The 21,857-nt window shown below is 36.4% G+C and overlaps 1 protein-coding gene across 1 annotated transcript in view; it reads right to left on the reverse strand.

The window, feature by feature from the left end:
* ADCY1 (adenylate cyclase 1) overlaps nucleotides 1–21,857 on the reverse strand; it is a gene marked incomplete at both ends in the record, with an annotated part of 153,762 nt that overhangs the window by 13,656 nt on the left and 118,249 nt on the right. Inside the window, 7 exons of the mRNA XM_084281902.1 lie at nucleotides 2,971–3,097; nucleotides 3,716–3,972; nucleotides 6,454–6,543; nucleotides 11,052–11,136; nucleotides 14,458–14,555; nucleotides 16,490–16,684; nucleotides 20,978–21,133. Coding sequence (XP_084138028.1) covers nucleotides 2,971–3,097; nucleotides 3,716–3,972; nucleotides 6,454–6,543; nucleotides 11,052–11,136; nucleotides 14,458–14,555; nucleotides 16,490–16,684; nucleotides 20,978–21,133 — 1,008 coding nt within the window. The remainder of the gene's footprint in view (nucleotides 1–2,970; nucleotides 3,098–3,715; nucleotides 3,973–6,453; nucleotides 6,544–11,051; nucleotides 11,137–14,457; nucleotides 14,556–16,489; nucleotides 16,685–20,977; nucleotides 21,134–21,857) is intronic.

Below are 21,857 nucleotides of genomic sequence, written 5' to 3' on the forward strand. Positions count from 1 at the left end.
ATCATGTGCATTTATGTGAACAATTTTCTAAAAATTCTGCTACTGAGAAGATAACCAAGTTAAGCCTAATATTTTGATGAAAAAATAATACTTCAGCCACAGGGAAACATGACCAAAAATGCTGTTAAACCATGTACAGGACTCCTGCAGTCCAGGAGCTGAGGAGAACCATCACTGAAGATGTTTTTTTCCCTTGTCTCCTCTTAATGGTTGTTAAACAATTAGTAGTTTAGAGTCTGCCTATTATTCAAAGGCAATTTTAACCTTTAAAAAGGTTAAACCAGGGGATATTTTTTCCTCTTGGAAATTATAGTTGGCACCACAACAAACACAGACTATTTGGTCCAAAACAAATTTTGGAGGCTGACAGGCACAGCACATATAGATACTGGGGTCATAGAAAAATAATAAAATGAAGTGGTCATGCATTCTAGACTCAGTTAAACAGCATGGAGTCCTCAGCAATTATAGAATGTGATAAGTTTAAAGCTTACTCAAATGATAACTAAATGATAAATAAAAAACACTCACATATGTAAGTAAAACACAGAGGTAGGCATGGTTTTGGACATTGAGACAAACAAAAACTCCCAACAGAACTTAACTGCTAGGTAGAAAAACTTTATGAGTAGAAGAAAATAGAGCTAAATCATTCTTGATTTCTCCATTCTAAGTAGCACAGTAATGCCATGGATGTGTTTAACCCACGTGTTGCAGTCTTGATCTTACATGTAAAAGCAAGCACTCAAATGATTTAGACAGTTCCCTTAACAACATAGAATCATAGCATCGTAGAATCATAGAATAATTAAGGTTGGAAAAGACCTGCAAGATCATCTGGTCCAACCATATCCTTACCACCAGCATTGCCCAATAAAACATCTTCCTAAGGATCACATCCAACCTTTCCTTAAACACCCTCAGGGACAGTGACTACACCGGCTCCCTGGGCAACCTGTTCCAAAGCCACTCTTTCTGAGAATAAATGTCTCCTCATTTCCAACCTGAACATCCCCTGGTGCACCTTGAGGCCATTCCCTCTTGTCCTCTTGCTAGTTATTTATGAGAAGAGGCTGACCCCCAGCTCCCCACAACTTCCTTTCAGGTAGCTGTAGAAAGCAATAAGGTCTCCCCTGAGCCTCCTCTTCTCCAGACTAAATAACCCCAGTTCCCTCAGCCGCTCCTCACAGGACTTGTGTTCCAGGCCCTTCAGCAGCTTTGTAGCCCTTCCATGGACACACACCAGGGCCTTGATGTCTTTTCTGTAATGAAGGGCCCAAAACTCTCAGCCATGTATTTATCAGCTTTGTTTTCTGGGTCCTGTCAGTATGCCTCCTTGCCACTGAAGGGATAGATGAAAACATCACCTGCACTCCTGTTCTATCTACTAACTACACCAATCCCCTGAAGTCCCTTTAGATAGCCTTCAGGCTTCTCTCAATGATTTCATCGCTGCCAGCCTGAATCATCAGTAATGGATAATAATCGGAGGGGAAAACCAGGTCAGGAAGTGTCCTGGTAATGGCCCTGACCCAGGCCCGAGGGAGGCAGCAGACTTCCTATGGTTAGGGCCTTGCTGACTTATGGGGTCCTCTGTTCCTCTCAGAAGGGAATCACCTATGACAATTAACATAGTTAACAGCATGTAGGTGTGAACAGGTTGTAACCTGTATGAAATACAGGAGTATAAAAGTGTAAGATCAATCATAATGACAACTTCCAAATTCCATCAAACCAAACTTACATCTTCTTCAACTTCCTCTTTCCTTCAGGGGTCAGTGTGACACACTTTGGAAGTAGGCATAGGAGTGCTGGGGAGTGAGGGGAAGCAGACTTTTCCTGACACTCCTGCTTATAGCTAATATAATTTCTATATTTTTTTCCTGTGAATATGATAGTTAAGAAATGTATTTTCAAAAAAAAAAAAAAAAAAGCCCCGGGGGGTATCTACATAAGTTTATTTAAATAATAATAATAAAAACAAGCAAACATGGATTTATTTTCTTTATCTCAAGTTTATACTGGTAACAGTAATTTTCCCATGTTTGAAATTTAACGTGCATTCATAATGTACCTTAGATATATTACTTCGCTAATGATATGCTGTTTTAGAACAATTACTGTCCTGGTTTCAGTTATAACAGAGTTAATTTTCTTCCTAGTAGCTGGTAGAATGCTATGTTTTGGCTTAGGATGAGAAGAGCGCTGATAACACCCCGATGTTTTAATTGTTGCAGAGCAGTGCTTATAGCAAGCCAAGGACACCTCAGACTTTTGCTCTGTCCTGCCAACAGGCAGGCTGGGGGTGCAGTAAGAGCTGGGAGGGGACAGACCCACGACAGCTGACCCAAACTAGCCAAAGGGGTATTCCATACCATCTGACGTCATGCTAAACAATATATAGGGGTGGCTAGTCGGAGGAGGGGGCTGGACTGCTCGGGGTTAGGCTGGGCAGCGGGTGGTGAGCAATTGCATTGTGCATCACTTGTTTGTACATATTATTAGTAGTAGTACTATTATCATCATTTTATTATTATTATTATTATTATTTTTTATTATTATTATTATTATTATTATTATTATTATTATTATTATTATTATTATTATTATTATTATTATTATTTTCCTGTCTTATTAAACTGTCTTTATCTCAACTCACGGGCTTCACTTTCCATTTCTCTCCCCCATTCCAGAGAGGGAGGGGGGAGGGTGAGCAAATGGCTGCATGGTGTTTAGCTGCCGGCCAGGCTAAACCACGACAATTACAAACAAAAAATCACTTCTCCAAAACAAGTGAAATTTATACATCTCTGGAAAGAAGGTTGTAATAACTTTTCTTTGTAAACCCCAACAGACATGAAAGATTTTGACTGTCTTAGTTCTACTGATTTTTCTGAAAGTACTTGTAAGCAGTTTCATAAAGTTAGACATAATTCCATGTAAATGAGTACTAGAAATCCTATGACTTACCTGCACAGCCCAGAGGTAGTCCAGACGTAGCTTCAAGTCCACCTGTCTGGAATGCAGTGCCAAAGCACAAGAAAACAGCAAAATAGCTAGTATTGGTTCATAGCCACGCATATAAAAGGAGCCACCCCTTAAAAATAAAAGGAAAATAAATGTATTATACCAGGTTTTCTAATAGCAAATAATCTATATTTTTAATACAAAATCTTTAGTTTGGGACCTGTGGGTACTAGCCTTTTCTGAAAAGGCTTATACTGGTAGGGTGCTACATGATAGTACTATGACTGCATCACACCAACATTCAACTTCTTCAGCACTTTATGACATACGTTATCACAATATGTGTGCATACTTTTATTTAGAAAATACAAAACCCCTCAAAATTCAAAAGCTTAAATAAAGCTGGAATTAGTTGAGGGGTGCTGAAATATGAAAGTGAAGTTTTTAAGAGTTTTTTTTCTGTTTCATATTTCAATTATACTGCAGCATAAACAGCTGAGGTATGGTAGGATAAAACTTCAGAATAATAGAGCAACAATTGTTAGTTCCCCAAAGCTTATATACTGATGATTGGTATTACTAGATCCTACAGTTGCTGGAAAAAGGATGGCTTAAGTATTTCTCATGTTCTACAGAGTATAAGGCCTTAAGCAGCATTGAATGCTCGAGCACAATTCACAAATGAATAGTAAATGTAATGACTATCTATAACGAAATGTGCATTGCTTTAACTTTGCAGGATACCTACCCCACTGCTTTTCTATAACCACTGAGTTCCAGAATAACTATGTACAAAATTGTAACAAAAAGCAGGAGAATCATTTTTGGCAAGGAAGATACACGTAGAAATATTGCCAAGGTGAGAGTCCCCACTACACAGGAAAGGAAAGCATAGTGGGCTGTGTCACATGGAAGTTCATTCATCGTTTTATTTGTTCCACCAGGAGAAATGATAACTATTGAACTGCTGGAATTGGTATTCCAAACCCAAGGCATGCAGCCAACCTAGAAAAAATACGAGAAGGGAAAAGGAAGAAAGTAAGTTAAATGTGAAATAAACAGAAATACAGCTGCTGTGGGGACTGACAGTAGTTAATTTATAATTGGGAAGAAATTGATATGGAGTTCCCAGCCATCTCACTGCTATAATAAAATCTCTCTCCTTTTCCTTGAATGCTTTATTCAGTTTTAGGTGGGAGACGTGCTTTGTTCATTAGATGCCAGCAGGGCCAACTGATTGAAGTCAGGGATTAGTTGAATAGTTTCCCTCTCAGTGCTCAAAACCAAGAGATTCTCAAGCCAACATATACCTGAAAAGCTTATGAACTTCAGTAAACCTTGTATGTGGTTATTTGGGTTAGAAATGCTCTCGCACACAACCCAGAAATAAATGTGTTTGTTTATAAACTATGTAAGCTTTATCAATTTCAATTAATCAATTAAATATAAAATAAAATATATTTTAATCTCTGTTTGAAAAGCTAAGAATGAATAATATATTTTCTCCACCTCTGAGCTAATTTTGTTATCACATATGATTCAAATACAACATCTTGTCTTTATTTATCCATACCATTTCAGTTATCTGAGGAGCTCTATTTCCTCTCTTGGCTGGGGGGTGTGGGGAAGTTTTGGTGCATTTCCCATGATAAACATGAGGAAGTTTAATCAGATTCTTCCAAAGGCAATGTCATATACAGATCTCTTTCATACAAGGTAGGCAAGGAAGGGAGGAATTGCTGTGAAACAGTGCAAATCCCTAGAGCTCCAGACTTAACTGCACTCCAACATTCATCCCTTACTACGGTAGAGGATTAGAGTTAACATAAACAGGGAGAGTGGGACTGTAGTGTGATACTGATTTTAACAGGCATTGCCACATAAGCCTTACCCTGTACTTAAACTTCTCTTTTGAAGTGTGTTATTAGACCCTTTTATTTCATCCTGACCACTCACAATGAAATTTTATAGCATGCTGTAAAATAACTGACAATGTGAAAGGTTATAAAGCTATATATTTTACAGGGGATTGTAGTAATTCAGAAAGATGAGACATGAAAGATAAAATGTAAGTTAAACTCATAATGGCTAACATTATGAAATTATAGAGACTGAGGTGAAAAATTGTTTCAATGTGATTTTGTTTGATGTCCTTCTTGAAAAGGCTACTACAGTCATCTGAAAACATAGACTTGCATGAGAACTTTGTACATGATGCGCAATCTTTCCAGGAAAACATTATGTGCTCTTAACTAAGTAAAATCTCAACACCTAGCTTCTCTGCTAGCTGAGAATTCTGGAGGCATTATTTTGCAGGAACTAATAGTTTCTACTCATTAAACACTTCTAAGCATTTCAGTGGTTACAGGCTCTTTCTGCTTCAATAAAGGATAAAGCTATATGCATTTTTAAGTTGTAATTGGATGACCCTTCTTAGAGGCCAGAACTAAATTCTAATCTGTCTTCCTCCACTGATGTTTGAGGCTGCTCTAGCTATTATGAGCTCTGCATTTCATTTTCACCATCTGTAAGCAGTAAAAATGGCAATGGTTTCACTTGGTCAAACAATCAGGTGTATTGAGGCTGATTTACAAAGGTTCCAGCTGACATAATATTCTTCTAAATCCAAAAGTCAGATATACGGACGTCTTGCTGAGATGCTAGCTAGCCTACAGGCACTACACATCTCTTCAGGCTTATAGGCACATTAGGAATCTCATATATGTCTGTGCTTTTATTCACACAGTTGATCTTAGAATTCCCAGAAATGTCTGAACATCAGGAAATCTTGGTACCTCTCAGGACATTGGATCAAGACAAGGGATCTTCTGCCTATTCAGTTCATTGGGGATCAAACTGATTTTTTCAGGGGAGGCCCAGGGAAAAGTGAATTTAAAAAAAAAAATAAAAACAAAACAAAAAACATATAAAATAAGGTATGTGGCATCTCAGTCAGTACTGTAAATTATGAAATCACTGTTTTCCTACTGCTTAGAACACACTGCTTAAATCTCAGAGAGAGGCAGGATTTGAGACATCTACCTCCTCATCATTTCCATTTGTGTTTAGCATGCTATTTTTGTGTGGATTCTTTTGCTTGGGTGCACACAAGCATTAGCAGCCAAAATGGCAAAATCGAGTGCTGAGAATTCAACAAGGCAACTAAATGCCAAATACTTAGGTGTAAATTTAAATCCCATCTGACATTCAAGTCCACCATGTAGAACTAGCTGTAAAAGAAGCTCAATTTTCTGAAGTATTGAGCAAATTCATATCATACAGGAGAAGCTTCAGTGGATCATATAATCAGCAGAGTTCAAATTATGGCAAAGGTCTTTAATTTTGAGGAAACATGCTCTGTGTGCATGAATAATCAAAAAAGTAGGAGTCCACCACACCATAACATGGTATGTGTTTAATGGTATCTGTAACAGGTTGTTCTTAAACATAATATTAAATTAGGCAATATTCGATCTAAATACTCACCACACATCCTTGAGCCACAGAGTATATTAATATCACAATAAAAATACACAAAATGGTACGAATTTGTATTGTCAGGCACCCTGGAAAACACTAAGGAAGAGAAAAAAAGATTTATAGATAACCATTTTTAAAAATATATTTTAAAACACATTTAACTATTGTTTAGTAACCTTTTTACAGTGAACAAAGTGGTATGAGAATTTTTCCTGCAGTGTAAATTATGAAACAAGCATGCAGTTATAATTGTGTATACGTGTTTTAATGATAATTGCATTTGGGTGTAATACATTTGAGATTGTTATTATGATATATTATTTCTTATTATAATTAAAACTCTTTGAAAGGTTAGTAGGCTGCCTGCTCATAATGCAAACAGTAATCTGTGATGGCATTTGACTTTTTTCCCATAGGGAATATACCCAAAACACATATTGCCTTGTAAATTATCAGCTACAAATAGTGATTCAAGAGAACATACTATGGTAGCAAGGAATCTTTCAGCGCTATTTGTGTCTTCTACTATAATAGTCACATTAAATGCCAGGGTAGTTTTAATTATAAGGACACATTTAAAATATTGAATTTGTCAGAGCAGAAAGAGCAGCAGAGAACAAAAAAGTTTAGTGGAATGGTGTCTTGTGAATCTCTTGCTCGTCTCCATTTTTACCCCAATTCCAACACTGAAGTATGAAGTGTTCACTGCTGTGGAGCATACATGAAATGAGTGACAAAAAGTGTGAGAGAAGAAACAAGTCTGTTAGGGTGTAGTACTTATGATTGTTTCAGCCGTACTGGGCTTATGTGGCAGGGTATTTGATGTGGGGGGAGGAGTAGTGGCCTCTGTGAGAAGAGTCCAGAAGCTGCCTCATGTTAGATAAGAGCCAGTTCCAGCCAGCTCCAAAAGGAACCTACCACTGGCCAGCTCTGAGCCAGTGTGTGACATTGGTTGCACCTCTGCGAGAGCAGATTTAAGAAAGAGAAAAACAAACAAACAAACAAACTGCTGTGCAACAGCAGATGGGAGAGAGTGAAAAACAACCCCGCAGACACCAAGGTCAGTGACCAAGAAGGTGAGGAGTTGCTTCAGTTGCCAGAGTACAAGTTCCCCTGCAGACCCTGCAGAAGCCCATGATGGAGTAGGCTGTCCAACTGCTGCCTGTGGTGTACTACAGCAGAGCAGATCTCCATGCTGCAGCCCATGGAGGACCCCATGCTGCAGCAGGGGTAAGCAGCCTGAAGGAAGCTGCGGCCCCTGGAGATTCCACTCAGGAGCAGACTTTGGGCCAGAACTGCAGCCCATGGAGGAGCAGGAGCAGGTGGTCTGGCAGGAGATGAAGTCCATGGGGAACCTAAGCAATCCATTCCTGAAGGGCTTCACTCTGTGATATAGACCCATATTGAAGCAGTTCTTGAAGAACTGCAGCCTGTGAGAAGCCCATATAGGATCAGTTTGGGAAGGACTGTATGTGGGAAGGACCCCACATTGGAACAGAGGCAGAGACTGACCATTATAGAGTGGCAGATGATGAAGCATTATGGACTGACCACAGCCCCCATTCCCCATTCCCCAGTGCTGCTCAGGGGGAGGAGGTAGAAGAGTATGTAGAGATATGCAGAGGTATTTAGAGGTATATAGATATATAGAGGTAGAGAGATAGCAGTGGAAGGTGTTTTTAGTTTGCTTTTAGTTTCTTCTTAGTAATAGGCAATAAATAACATTATTCTCCCTATGCTGAGTCTGTTTTGCCTGTGACAGTAATTGGTGAGGGATCTCCTTGTTCTTATCTCAACCCTTGAGCTTTTTTTTCATCATGTTTTCTCACCCTGTTTTCTTGAGGAGAGGGAGTGAAAGATTGGTTTGGTGGAGCTTGGATAGCCCTCGGTGTGAAACCACCACATGTAGAGATCCACTTTGTTTTCACCAAAAGATGCTTTCCTTCTTTTCCCTTTGCACTGAGAACATTTGGGACATCTATTATTTAGGGGATCCACAATACTTATTTCAGACCATGGGACTTCCTCCATTCCTCCATTTGCCCCTTCCTTTCAAGGGGCAAAAATCAAGTGTATGAAAGAATCAAGTTTAAAGAGTAGGAACTATCCTGTGTCCCTTAAAAGGAGTGGGCTGAGACTGGATTTGGCTTAAGATCAAATGAAACAAGCAAAAACATATTTTTTGAATGAAAGTCACAATTCCTGAATTAAAGATGTTCAACTCATCACCAACAGCAAAAGCATAGTTTCCAGCAGGCACCATAGTACCCACAGAGGAGCTTTTGTGGCCTCGGCACAACAGAAATTATGTAATTAAATGTTTCGCCTTCCTTTTACATATGGAGAGGTATTTCCTCTGTATGTGTGAACACAGAATTCAAAGTCTGATACAGTTATAGATGAATCAACTTCATTTGGGCTGCAAAACATGAAAATACAATGATTACAGAAAAAATAAAACCCCTGTGTGATCTGAGAGTACATGTTGGCTTCAGTGTGGATTCAGCACACATAAGCATAAATGGGGAACATTTGATGTAATATAAATAGTAAATTTGTGTAAGAACAGGATGGGCTTGAGTTAATTAGTCACACCTGAATACAGTTTAAGTATTAGTCAGCATCAATAAAATATTCTGGTATATTACTGCTTTCAAGGTAGAGTGTGACCTGTTAACCACTATACTCTGAATCTGATCATCCAGACTGTTTGTTTACCCATCAAGGTGTCCACCCATCTAGACCAAAATCTATGCATATATGAGGCAAGAATTGTATTTTTATTCACACAAATAAAATACCTTTATAATGATTTCATATAAAATAAATATATAAATATATATATCATTAATTCAGTTTGCAATGGAATCAGTTACAGTGGTCAAAACAGTAATAATAAAATGCTGGGAATTCCCATAGTCTGAAGATAATGCTGCATGGTTAATAACGACAAAGCAAAACACAGATTCAAAATCAATGGGTCCTGACCCATTTGCATAGACTTTTTGTGTGTGTGTGTGTGTGTGTGTGTGTGTTATATATGTTATAATTGTTGACATGGTAGGCTACTAGGTTAAAAAGGAAAATAAAACTTTAAAAGGTAATGTGTAAGATGTCTGAATGAAAGTTCTGACTGTCACATAAAAGCTTTATATTTCTGACTTTTGGTCAGTTTGAAATTTGCTCTTTCATCACAATAAAGCATTTTGTGTTTCATTTCCTTTGTTTTATTTGTGGGATTTTTATTAACTAAAGATTTACTGTCAGATCTCCTAAATACTAGGTAACCAGTACAGTTCAACATTATTATAGTGATTTTATGAGTGAGATGCACAAGTCACTTGTCAAATGTAAAATAGCAAATAAATGCCAGAATACCAATTTACAGAGTGCCCAGTTCATAATTCTATATTCATTATACATAGTATATTAGTTAACTTTTATTCATTATACAAGACAAAACTTCTCCACAAAATTTCAAACTGTTCTATTCAGAATTTTTATGTATTTTTATTTTTCTAATACTGGATTTGGTCCTGTAAAATACTGGATCTCTAGAGGAATCTGAAGTTCAAATCCTGTGGACTGCTGGAACTAACCTTAAGTTTGTGCTAGTTCCAGGGAAATGGCATAAAGAGGAGCAATTTCCTACAAACTCATCTGTGTTTACTGTTCATACACAGAACAACACATGTTAGACTACTGTGCCTTTATGAAACAAAGGAGATCATCAAAATTACTCCCCTAAAAATGTGTAGGTCTATAAAAAAATCTGCTCTGTACCAGATACTCTGCTAACATACTATTTATGTTTCCATGAAAACAATTTCTTTCCTCCTGCCAAAGGGCATATTTTCAACTAAAAAATTAGTGTATGTTAATTACTGCTGATTAACTGTATGTTTTCTCCTAATTAATGTCTTTAAAAATGGTTTAAACCACTAAAATAGTCTTTCATCAGAAAATTAGTCTTTAGATGTCTTATTCTCATCTGGCTGATCTTATTCTTGCCTACAACAGCTAAATGTCCTTCTTCATTATTACTGTTGTGAAAATGTAATGCAGGAGGATTAATAATTTCTAAAGTTCTTGAAAAAGCCAAAGGTTGCATGTGCAAAACATTGTATGTTATAATCAAAGTGGTTGACGCTTTGACAAGAAATCTTTTAAAAACACAGGGGAAGTTAGCAGCACTTTATATTTAGATACCAATTGCAATGGAAGGTAAAATAGCATGCTTCATTGTCAGAAAATGCCAGATGAAAGCAGCCGTTCATCTGGGCACTGGAATGATTCAGACGGTGATAGGTACTCAGTGAAGATGTAGCAAAGAAGAAAACAAAGAAACAAAAATAAATAGCATTAATGGCACTGAATGCTATACTGCTTCAAAAATTACTCATGGATACCTTTAGGTCCACATTCAAGTGAAACATTTTGTATGATTTGGAGTGCCTAATATGTTACTTAGCAATAAGCTTGAAAAGCACACAGATTTCAGACTCTGATGCTATCAAGTGTGCATTGATGGCTTCATAGTCCAAAAGACAAACAAAGCATAGCCAGTAAAAGAAGGAATGATAAAATATTCTTAAATCACTTACTTGTACTCGTGTGACATGTAGGTACATTATACAAGCAACTAGGAAGCATATGCAGAACACCAGGAGGACAAGGACTATGGTACTCCTAAAAGCAAAATACAGTAAAAGTAATTCAACCCAACTTAGTAGTAGATATGAGAACAAACAGCACAGGCATCCTTCTGAAATGGTGTTGGATGAGTGCTGGAGGATCTCTTCCCTCATCCTTACTGTAAAGCTAACCATTGCAGGGAAAAAACTCACAGTGAAATACACTTCTCTCAAGGATGAGAAATCAGTAAACATTCCTGTACATAGTACCCACTCTGACCACAGCAAGGAGACCAAATCATCTAAAAAAGTCACCCTTACAGGGTGTCAGGAGAGACGCTTCCTAATTTTAGACTAATGCAGGATGATACGGAAAGTGGAGAGTGCAACCCAATTATTTGGCCTTGACAGCTGTGTAACAGCTACCTGGTGCTTTTCCCTTCTAATCTCTCCTTCTCAAAGATTCTGAAATCAGAGGCTAGTCAAACCTGTTACTTATCAAGTCAAATAAAATCAGAATAGACAGGTCAAATAAAATCAGAATGGACAGCACTCACTTCTATTGACACAGAGCAATTCCCTTCTTTTGATTTTTTTTTTTCTCAAATGGTAAGAAAAATCTTAGCTTTTGCAAAGATGCTGTAGTAAGTCTTATAATTAAGACTTAAATCTTCCTTCTTCTGGTCTTTCAAAATGAGAAGAGGGATACAGGCCAAGAGCTTCCATCCTCCAGCAAGCCAGTGTTATTGGAACAGTACTTTATAGATGTGAGCAACCTAGCAAAAATGAATCCACCAGAGCTGGTGCTTTGATTTATGTTCAAGTGCAGCTTGGCCCCATGCCAGCCATGGAACAAGGCCATATAACAGCAACATAGAATGATCTTCATACTCTCCTTTCTAGTCTTGTGAAAACAACACGTATGTTGCCCTTAATCTTGAAAAATTTACGTTTTCTTGTAACAGTAGAAGAAAAACAGCACTATTCTGTAGTAAAACATCTCAACATTTGATTTTGATTTAATATTCATATAAGAATTTATGTAAGAATTTATCAATACCCAAACAGAGAAAATGCTGTTGTATAGTATGTTTATCTAGAACCAAGAAGGAACTCTAGATGCTGTCATAATGTGGATTCTAAATACAAGTACTAATAGATAGCAGACTCCCCTACATTTTAAGATAACTGTCTTGTATTTAGGATATAACATGCAAGATGTATTTAGGATATAATATGCAAGAAGAAGATGCAGGGGACTGCAACAATGTCTTTCAAGGCAGCAACAGACAAGTGCTGAGTGGAACCCTGACAGATATTTGGATTGGCACCAGTAACAAAGGGTTACACTGCTGTTTTTGCTTTTCTTTTTGTTTATAATTCAACCCAGCATAAGATATTAGCAAGGTTCATAATCAAGGTTTTTAGTGGTTATGCTATATGTGTGCATCCATAACTGAACAGCTAAAGTCAACAGAAACATAGACTTTCTTCCACCAACCCCAACTAGGGATATAATTGTGTCCTTAGCTGTTTTGCTGAGATGAACACAGAAATTGTGAAAATGTCAAGCCTATTGCATTTATGTTTTTACGCAGCAAGTGACTATCTTACAACAATTGTCTTTAGATTTTGAACTTCCTTCTTGGAATACTGTGATACATGTCAAACACCATTATTATCACCTATTCCACTGTAGTAACACATGACATGTCTTCTCTTGGCTTTTGCATTCCTAGTCATATTTACAACTACTTTTGGCAACTGAGTAGTTTAGAACTCCAAGTTTTGTGGAGAGGAGAAATTTTCTGATACTTCCAGAGTTTTAGTCTAGCTCATCATGGTTCCATTACTGTCACAGAAAGGAAAGAGCCAGGGCAAGCTTGTAGTTTTGCTGTCTAAAGCCACTGCTCACAGACACACTGGAAGAGAGAATTTGCGACTGTTCAGTAAGAGGCTTTTCTAACTGGCCCAGTGATGAACCAGTCCATTTTCCTGGCATGCAGTAGTTATGTCTGGTGTTTCCACATCTGTTATACAAGAGCTTAAGCTGAATATCTGTCTATCTGTTTTTTAAGTGATTCCTACTTTTTGTAAATGTTAGCAACTACCATAGCACACAATTCTTGGAAACTCATTCTACTTTCAATGACACTAATGCTCCGTCTATCTTTGTTTTAAATTGCTATGTAATGCAGCTGGGCCTTACTTCAGAAGTAGGTGAAGGTGTTTTCAACTGTGCTCCAGTCAGTCAACAGAGGTTGTTAGTATGGAAACTACATGATTTTTGTAAGTGATTTTGAATTCTTCAGGTGACAGGTATCACATTAAAAATTATGTGGTGACTTATCAAAGTAAAAAAGATTACTTTCAAACTTTCAGTTAGAAACAATAGAACCATATAAGAGTAAGCATTGTTCTGACTAGAGATTTGTGAAAATGAAAGATTGGATTCAAAATTGGATTTTCAAAAGTATTACTCTGTGGCCAGTTCTATTTCCACTGAAATCCTAATAATTAGTAAAAGTGAGTGAAGATTATTTTCAATGTTTAGATATTCTCATCTAGAAAAAAAATACTATTTTTTTTTTTATAACTTGGAAACAATTACATCTACTTATAACTTGTAGATTTGAAAATTACATCTAATATTTTTTCTTTAGTAAGCATTTACATAGAACTGGCAAAACTTGAATTAATCACTACATTATATCACTTAACAATAAGTACCAACACCCCTCCCCTCACCCGCAATATTTGGTTATATCTGTCTTAGTGCAGCCCAGACTGCAACTCATGTAAGAGTGTTTCCATCAATATTTGAAGTAGCTAGTTCAAAGCCAACACAAATTTAGAAAAGCTGCTGTAACATCTGTGTCTGCAGTGTAGAAAACCTTTAAATTAAAAATCTTTAGCAGATCTTGGTGTTTTCAACTTCCAAATAAATCTTTCCACAAACAAAGAAAACAAAACAAAAGAAAAGAAAACATCAAAACCGAAAGAGACCAGGGAAGAAACCATTTTAAATAAGGTATCAATGACGTTGAAATTTTGGATGTCCCATACCAGGAAGAGTTTAAGGCCGACTTTGGGGAATCTGGTCTAGCAGTAGGTGTCCTTGCCCATGGCAGGGGGATTGGAACTAGATGATCTTCAAGGTCCCTGCCAGCCCAAGCCATTCAATGATTCTATATCATGGGTCATTTGGATAAATAGATGAGATAGTCTGAGGAAAGATCAACAGACAATCCCCTGTTTGAGCAGCTACTGGCTTTGGTGCTTATTGTCATTTCCAGAGACAGGAATGTTTTGATTTTGTGCAGGATGCTTGAAGATGTTCAACTTCAAATTATAATAGCAAAAGACAGAAACTTACTGTGGTATTATTAAAAGGTAGACAAGGCCAAATAAGGCAGCTAGAATTAGTGAGAGAACTACAGCACTGGTGAAGTATTCATCCTGAAGCTGGTGGTACTGTTAGAAAAAGGAGGAAATGAAGACAGTGAGCATTTTATACAAACCCTGCCACCCACAATTAACCATTCTCAGCAAGAAAGAGCTATAAACTAAAATAGAACAAGTCTCTTCCCACTTTGCAAACATACAAATAATTGTTGTTTAATTCTCACAAAAAATGAATGAGGCAGGTCTATGCAAGATCTTGCTTGATAGCCTTCTTTCAGTTTTTTGTTGGCCTAGCTGTTTAGTTTTCACCCTCGAATTAGTCAAATCTGCATTAGACCCAGGCATAAGTTTATCTTCTGGTACAAAAATGAGCCAGTCATTTCAAAGCAGAAGGAGAAGGAAATCCCTCCTTCCTCCACCCCTTGGTGCTGCCTTCAAGGAGCGTTGTCACCTCAAACACTCAGGATAGGATACTGATGGGTACGCTGGAGGCAAGTGCTACTGGGAGATTAGGTTCAGTTTTCAGCAATTATTGTCCCTGATTCCAGCTACAGTCCTTATAACAGAAGAGTTTTGTCAGAAAGATCCAAATTTCAACCTCATTTATATCAGAAAAAGCTAGAATTCAGTTCTATTTGTTAGAGTAACACTAAATTTACACAAAAACACTCCTGACTAGGATGTGATTATAACCTCAGAAAGCAAGCAGTTCAGTAGAGATACACACACGCCAGTTAAAATCAAAGGAAATTGAAGCCATGATTCCACATACTCTAACCCTGTGATGCTAGTATAGGAATAATATACTGCATCTTGCAAGATACAGTATTTTCTCAGGGAACAGAGTTTACAGCATTTAGTTTAAGATTATAAAATACACATACTACTGTCATAATGGCTATTCTCATGTCTAATTTGAAACATATACAAGTGTGAAATACAGAGCAGCCTGGAAAAACACATTAATTGAATTAAAAAAAAACACAACAGACAAACAAACAAAAAGTCAGTTCCAGGAAGTTTTGGATTTTTTAAACCTTGTGTTGCAATTTAAAGGAAAAAAACAAACAAACAAACACGAGCAAAGCTAAACATATGAAAGATAATTTTAAAGTTCTAAATATTCCCAAAAGACACCATACAGTTGAATCAAAATATTCCCTTCCTTCAGTAAACTTCACCTGCCATATGCAAAATAAAGTTCTTACTTCAAAAGCAAACAAAATCAAATAATAAACACTATGGGAACCTGAAATCAAAGATAAAGCTCAAGACTTTAAAAAATAAATAAAAAATGGGTCCAATGGGGCACACAGACTTCTATCTTCAAATAGTACTCACAGAGTATCTTAGACTATGATGTGACTTGCAGTGGAAAAATGAATTAAATGTTACCACCAAACTAATCCAAAACTGTATTACTTTTGCTTTTTTAAAAAAAAAACAAATAAACCAAATGTTTCTATTTTTTGAAACAAAACAGTAATAATAATAATAATAATTAAAAAAAACAAACATAAAAGGTAGGAACAAACAGTTCTACTTTGATAACTCTTCCTATATATGTATTTATGTGCTTCTGGAGGAAGTCCACCACTTTCAGCACAGTTATACTGGTATGAGGTCAGAACCTTGCCCAGAGATTTAAGCTTTTCTTTGTTTTATAGGATGGATTGGATCAATCCACATCAGGCTACATATGCAGAGGGAAGCATCCTGCCTTCCATGAATGCCATTCATAGCCAATAAATAAGTAGGCAGCCACATCACCATGAGACAGCATGAGAAGCTTGATGAGTAGAAAGATACTGATCTTTCTTCTCCCTTCCAAGTGCTTCCATAGAAGGTGAAGATAATTTTGCCTTCTTAGCTAAAAGATAATCCATCAGATTACTTAAAGATAGTGAGTAGAATTTAAATATTGTCTAAAAAAACAACAGCAAAAACATGCTAGTTGGCTCACAGTCAATGAAATCAGTAAAAATAATTTTAAAAACACTTACTTTATTTTCACGCTCAATTTGTTTATATTTCAGGGTAATGAAGTTCAAGTCAGCCATCTCAGACTCAGTTTGACGGGCCTCTATCAAACGGCTGATGTATCTGTTTACTCGAGTTCCAGGAGTGTTGTATACGACATTGGTAGAAAAAGAGGAACGATTCCTGAGTTTTTCAGAGGCTGTCCTTAAAGCTCTCCTCTGTAGCAGAAATTAAGAAAAAAGCACAGACTTTTATTAACATTGACATTTACTGTGTTCATATTATCCCAAGTTTACAGTCAGTATGAGGAATTCATTAAGAAAAGCAACTACAAAAAAAAAAAAACTCTTTAGGTGAAATCCTGATCTCTTTAGAATTGATGATCATATTCCCACTGTGTTCCAGGATTTCAATCCTCATCAGCAGAAATCTTCTTTACATACTCTCCTGAGACTTCTTTTCCACTGAAGAGATAAACAGTTTGATCCCAAAGTCACTTTACCTAGCAAAATCATTAGAAGTTTTATCTTAATGAAAGACACAGAGCCCTGCACATCTTAAAGATGTGACAGCCATGCTCTTCATGACACAAGAAAAGTCCTACTGGCCAAGACCACCAAGGTGTCAACATATATTTGGAAATAAAATTTTCCATTACTTCTTGCATGATGACCATATATGACTTTGGAGGATCAGAAATCTCAGATTTTCCTATTTGTAACTCACATTAGAGCTCTCTTGTTAAGATCTCTTTAGTATGCACTTTTAGGCCACTTGCACATCTGGATGGAGCAGTTTAATAAATTATCAGAGCTAAACTGCTCCTCACTGGGGTTCATACCTTCAAGGCTGACATAGCATAACAGGAAAGATGATCCCTCAAAGTCCTTGTCAGTGCAAAAGCTTTATTGCAGAGCATATCTGAAAGGAATTTTAGACAACGTGTCTCACAGAGAGAGTTTAGAACACTCACAGAGATGGTGAGCAGCATCTCAGCTACAATGGTGCTAACCTTCAGTTGAGGGCATTGCAATTCAAGCCACTATGGTTAGATCTGCACTAGTATGACTGTCCATGTAACAGCACACACTGAAAGGATCAGGGCTTTCACAAAACAGACTTGTAACTTCTTAATTTTTTAACATAGAGTGATAAAGATGTAGGCCAATTGTGCAAAACAAACAAACAAACAAAAAAACCACAACCCAGTCATATAATAATTAGCATTTTGAACAATTAGCATGAAGAATAAGGTATTGAGTATTCTTGTCAGCTTAAAAAGGGTCAAGCCTCACTTCCCAAATGGGTTCTGACAGCCCAGCTCACTAAAGTTGAACTTTTAAAATACAAATAATATAATATATACATATAATTATATAATATATATAAAATGTAATATAAATGTAATATAATATAACATGTTATATTACATTATATATATATACATAATATTATATATGTGTATTATTTAACATCTGCGGAGTTCAGGAAGAGTATTCAACACATTAGGAAATGATGAGTCTGGTCAGGGAAAAGGACTCCATTGGCTCAGTTTATAATCAGTAGAGTCTGTCAGCAAGCTGTTATAAATTTCTCTCTTCACAGCAGTCAATACTTAATAGCCCACTCTTTAAAGGATATATTACAAAAATAAATCCTTCTAAACCAGATGGTAAAAAGAGGTGGTGCTCATTATTTAAGTAATTCTGTAGGAATGGCATTTTCCTGTCTTACTCCACAGAAAGTAGTTGTTGTAAGATCCTCATCATTGAACAAACAGTGGACTACAACTGTAGTCCTGTTTTGTTGTCTCCATATATAGAAAGTAGTTTATTAATCAATTATGAAAAATAAAAAATATTTTATATAATAACAAATTGAAATATTTTTCTTCAAACTATCAGATCCTATTACTTATGAAGTTGAATGTGGTGTAAGAAGTAGTTATTTCATCATGAAAATTAACTGTATGGACATATGTGGATTGGAGCTTTCAAATCCAATCCTCTGCTTTTATTTAACCATAACAGAAATCTTAATTTGAGAGTCATACAACTATTCTAAATATTTCTAACCATAAATTTGTTCTGTTGCAGAACATCTTTCAAACAGGCCAAAATCTACCAGCTCTCCCACAAGTTTATATGGAAACTATGTGCTGTCAGGGAATATTGCCAGGAATTAACAGTTTTGCTGTTCATAAAGATAAAAAAGTTAACATATAAATTGCTTAGGGTGAGGCAAAAATATCTGCTGGAATTTTTAATAATTTGAATTTAAACCACAGGGATGAGCACATAGGGATGAGCAAAACAGCTTTCTTTAAGAAAAATAAAAATAATTTAAAAATGCTTCTTTGCTTCAAAATTTGAAATGGGAGTAAACAATGAAATAAACACTGTTAACTATTACTCTAAAATAGGGTCAAAGTTACTGTGCTAAGTCAAATTAGGTGTTGCTCACAGTTAATTACTTAAGTCTCTTATTTTTTCTTCTGTTATTATTTCATACAGTAAAGTTATATGATGTATTATCTATGATCAAGAATAATCCTGTCTCCTGGGCTGGTGTGTATGTGTGTATCTATGTTTGCCCAGACTGTTAATGACAATATTTTTATCTATAAATCCTAAATAAAAGAGAGCCACGGACCAGGCCAAAAGTCTGTCTTGGAGACATCTACACAGGATAGTTCAAAACAGAGCAAGGTGCAAGCTAGCACTTCAGCAGTGTGAACAGTCCAGAGAACAGTGCCTGAGCATACTGCCTGGTCTCCTATTTAGATGGCGGAGGAGGCCTCTGGGGCAGGCTGGGAGTATGTGGGAATGCCTTGTGCACGGCATGGGGTTGTGTAACCACAGCTGTGCCCTCTTATGCAAGTGGAGCTGCACTTGTGATATTACGTCTTACAATTCAGGTTGGATATCAGGAGAATGTTCTTCGCTGAGAGGGTGGTCATGCACTCAGTCTTCCCAAGGACAGGGTCACAGCACTACACATGGTCTGATTTTTGGGTGGAGCCAGGAGTTGGACCTTGTGGGTCCCTTCCAACTCAGAATATTGTATGATTCTATTTATATTACTCAGAAATAATTAAACTTATTAGAAATAATTAAACTGCAGTAGTGTGTTGACTTCAAAGTCTTTATAGACAAACCTTGCTTTAACTGATTAGAGGACTGATAGCTCTGAAGAAACTCTGGATTGCAACACAGTGCGTTAATATTAAAAACATGTATCACACTCCATGTTAAAAGTGTATCAGGTACAAAAGCTTGGAATATGGAATAGCTGGTTCAGACAAAGAAAGCATTTCAGAACTTCACTGTATATGTTCTCACATGAAAAACAAACAAGCAAACAAAACAAAAAAATACAACAACAAGAATAACACATCAGAACCCTGGGAAAACCATATCTGGATTTTCTGTGTATACTACAGTATTTGTACATATATACACATTAGAATCATTGTAGAGAACTGCATATGTTTCAAAGACTATGTGTGTTGCCTTTTTAAAAATACTCAAAGAAAAGCACTAATTTACAACTGAAAAGCCATACCGAAGTCCCTGTATTGGCCTATTTCAAAAGTGAATCTGGAGTTTCTGAAATTCTTCACTGAAATTGTGTTTTAAAGAAGCTAACAGGATTTTCTCTTTTTTCCCCAGAAGAAACACATGCGCATGTAAAATACAAACTAGAAAAGTTATAATTCTTTAAGTAAGATTTAGATTGAATCTTCAGTAACTGCACATAATTCAAATAATAATAATTAAAAAAATAAAACAAGAAGTGGAGCAGTCAAATACAAAATGAATTGCTGATTCCAATGCACACGTTTCTTGCTTTGGAGCACTGGTAAAGCAGCATATACAATATTGCCACCTGCCGGCAAAGAGAATAGGAAGGGCAAGTCAAGTCTTCAAATGTTTTTTTTTTTCTCCATAAATTTCTGATAGTATACCAGGATCTACTAGCATATAAAACAATCATGAGTTATGGCATTAAAAGCTATTCAAAAGTAAGAAAACTGTATTTGATAATTAGGGACTTGAATATTTTTATTAGGGACTTAAAGGGTTTTGTTTACTAAGCAGTTTTTTTGCTTTTTAGAGAACCACCTCGAGATATAAAATTATGTTCTTATTTTGCATCTGCTGCTATCAGTGTCAGACTGTGGTGGACTCATGATGCAAAAGAGCAGCTCTTAGTAATTGCATAAATAGCCTCAGAATCTCTAATTCCTTTGAAAGAAGCCCTTAATAAAAGCCATGTAAGACACCTGTGCTGGTTTATTCAAGAGGAGCTCCAAATGTAAGACCTGGTATAATTAAATTTTGTCTTTAGTGTGAGATGGCTGCATGTATTTCCCATTGCTGTGGTCATTAGATAGCTCTAGCCGCAGCAGGAACACATGAAGCAGCTGGCCAGGCCATCCCACAAATACTCAGAGCAGGTCTGCTTTATGTGACCCTGAAACCGATACTTAAAGAGTCCATATGAATTACCTTATCGTCATCCTCACACGTCATGACATTGGAGAAAGGGATCTCTGCTTTGAACATCTTACGACAGTGCATGAGCTGAACAAGCAGATAGCAGACTGTCTTGAACTTCATTCTTTTGGCAGGCTTAATGTCTGACAGAATCAGTCCAGGAAATATCTGTTGATCAAAAAATAGTATTTATAACTGTCATTAACATTCCCATACATACCTGCAGATATCTGTATCATCTAGTGTTTAGAACAAAGCAGTAATCTGATCAAGAAGCAATGCATTTTGATAAACATTACATATTTACATATGAAGACTATTAATTTTTTTTTAATCTAGTACATAAAATCTATTATACAGAATATTTAAACTTATAGTTAACATTTTGGGAATAGTTACATAGTCTACATAGAAATGTAGACTATTAAAAATAATGACAAATTCATAAAAGAGGCTACATTTTTATTTCTTTAAACTGAAAAAAAATCTGGAAATAGAAGAAATATTTGGAGGAAATTAACATTCTTAGTAAGTTATGTTAAAAATATGATTGTCTCATTCTTATTTCCTCATTTTGTTAATTCAGACACTGGTAAACTCATTAAAATCAGAAAAGGATTGCTTTTGCTTAAAAGATACATACATGCCCCAGAAAGAGATTGTGACACACTGAAATTATACCTTAAATCTCATTTCTTCAAAGTATGAAGCATTATACCACAGAGAATTATTCTCAAAGGGTTGAGTATAATTTTTCCATTTTACAACAGAGCTCACAGTTCAGCAAAGAGAAATATTTTCTTGCTTAACTTAACATTTCAGCATGTATTTAACTCTTGCTGACTTTAGTAAACCTCTAGTATGCATTCAGATGCTTTCACAGATAGAAAAA

The sequence above is a fragment of the Netta rufina genome (genome assembly GCF_964035555.1).
Source record: "Netta rufina genome assembly, chromosome: 2".
In the NCBI taxonomy this organism is placed as follows: Eukaryota; Metazoa; Chordata; class Aves; order Anseriformes; family Anatidae; genus Netta; species Netta rufina.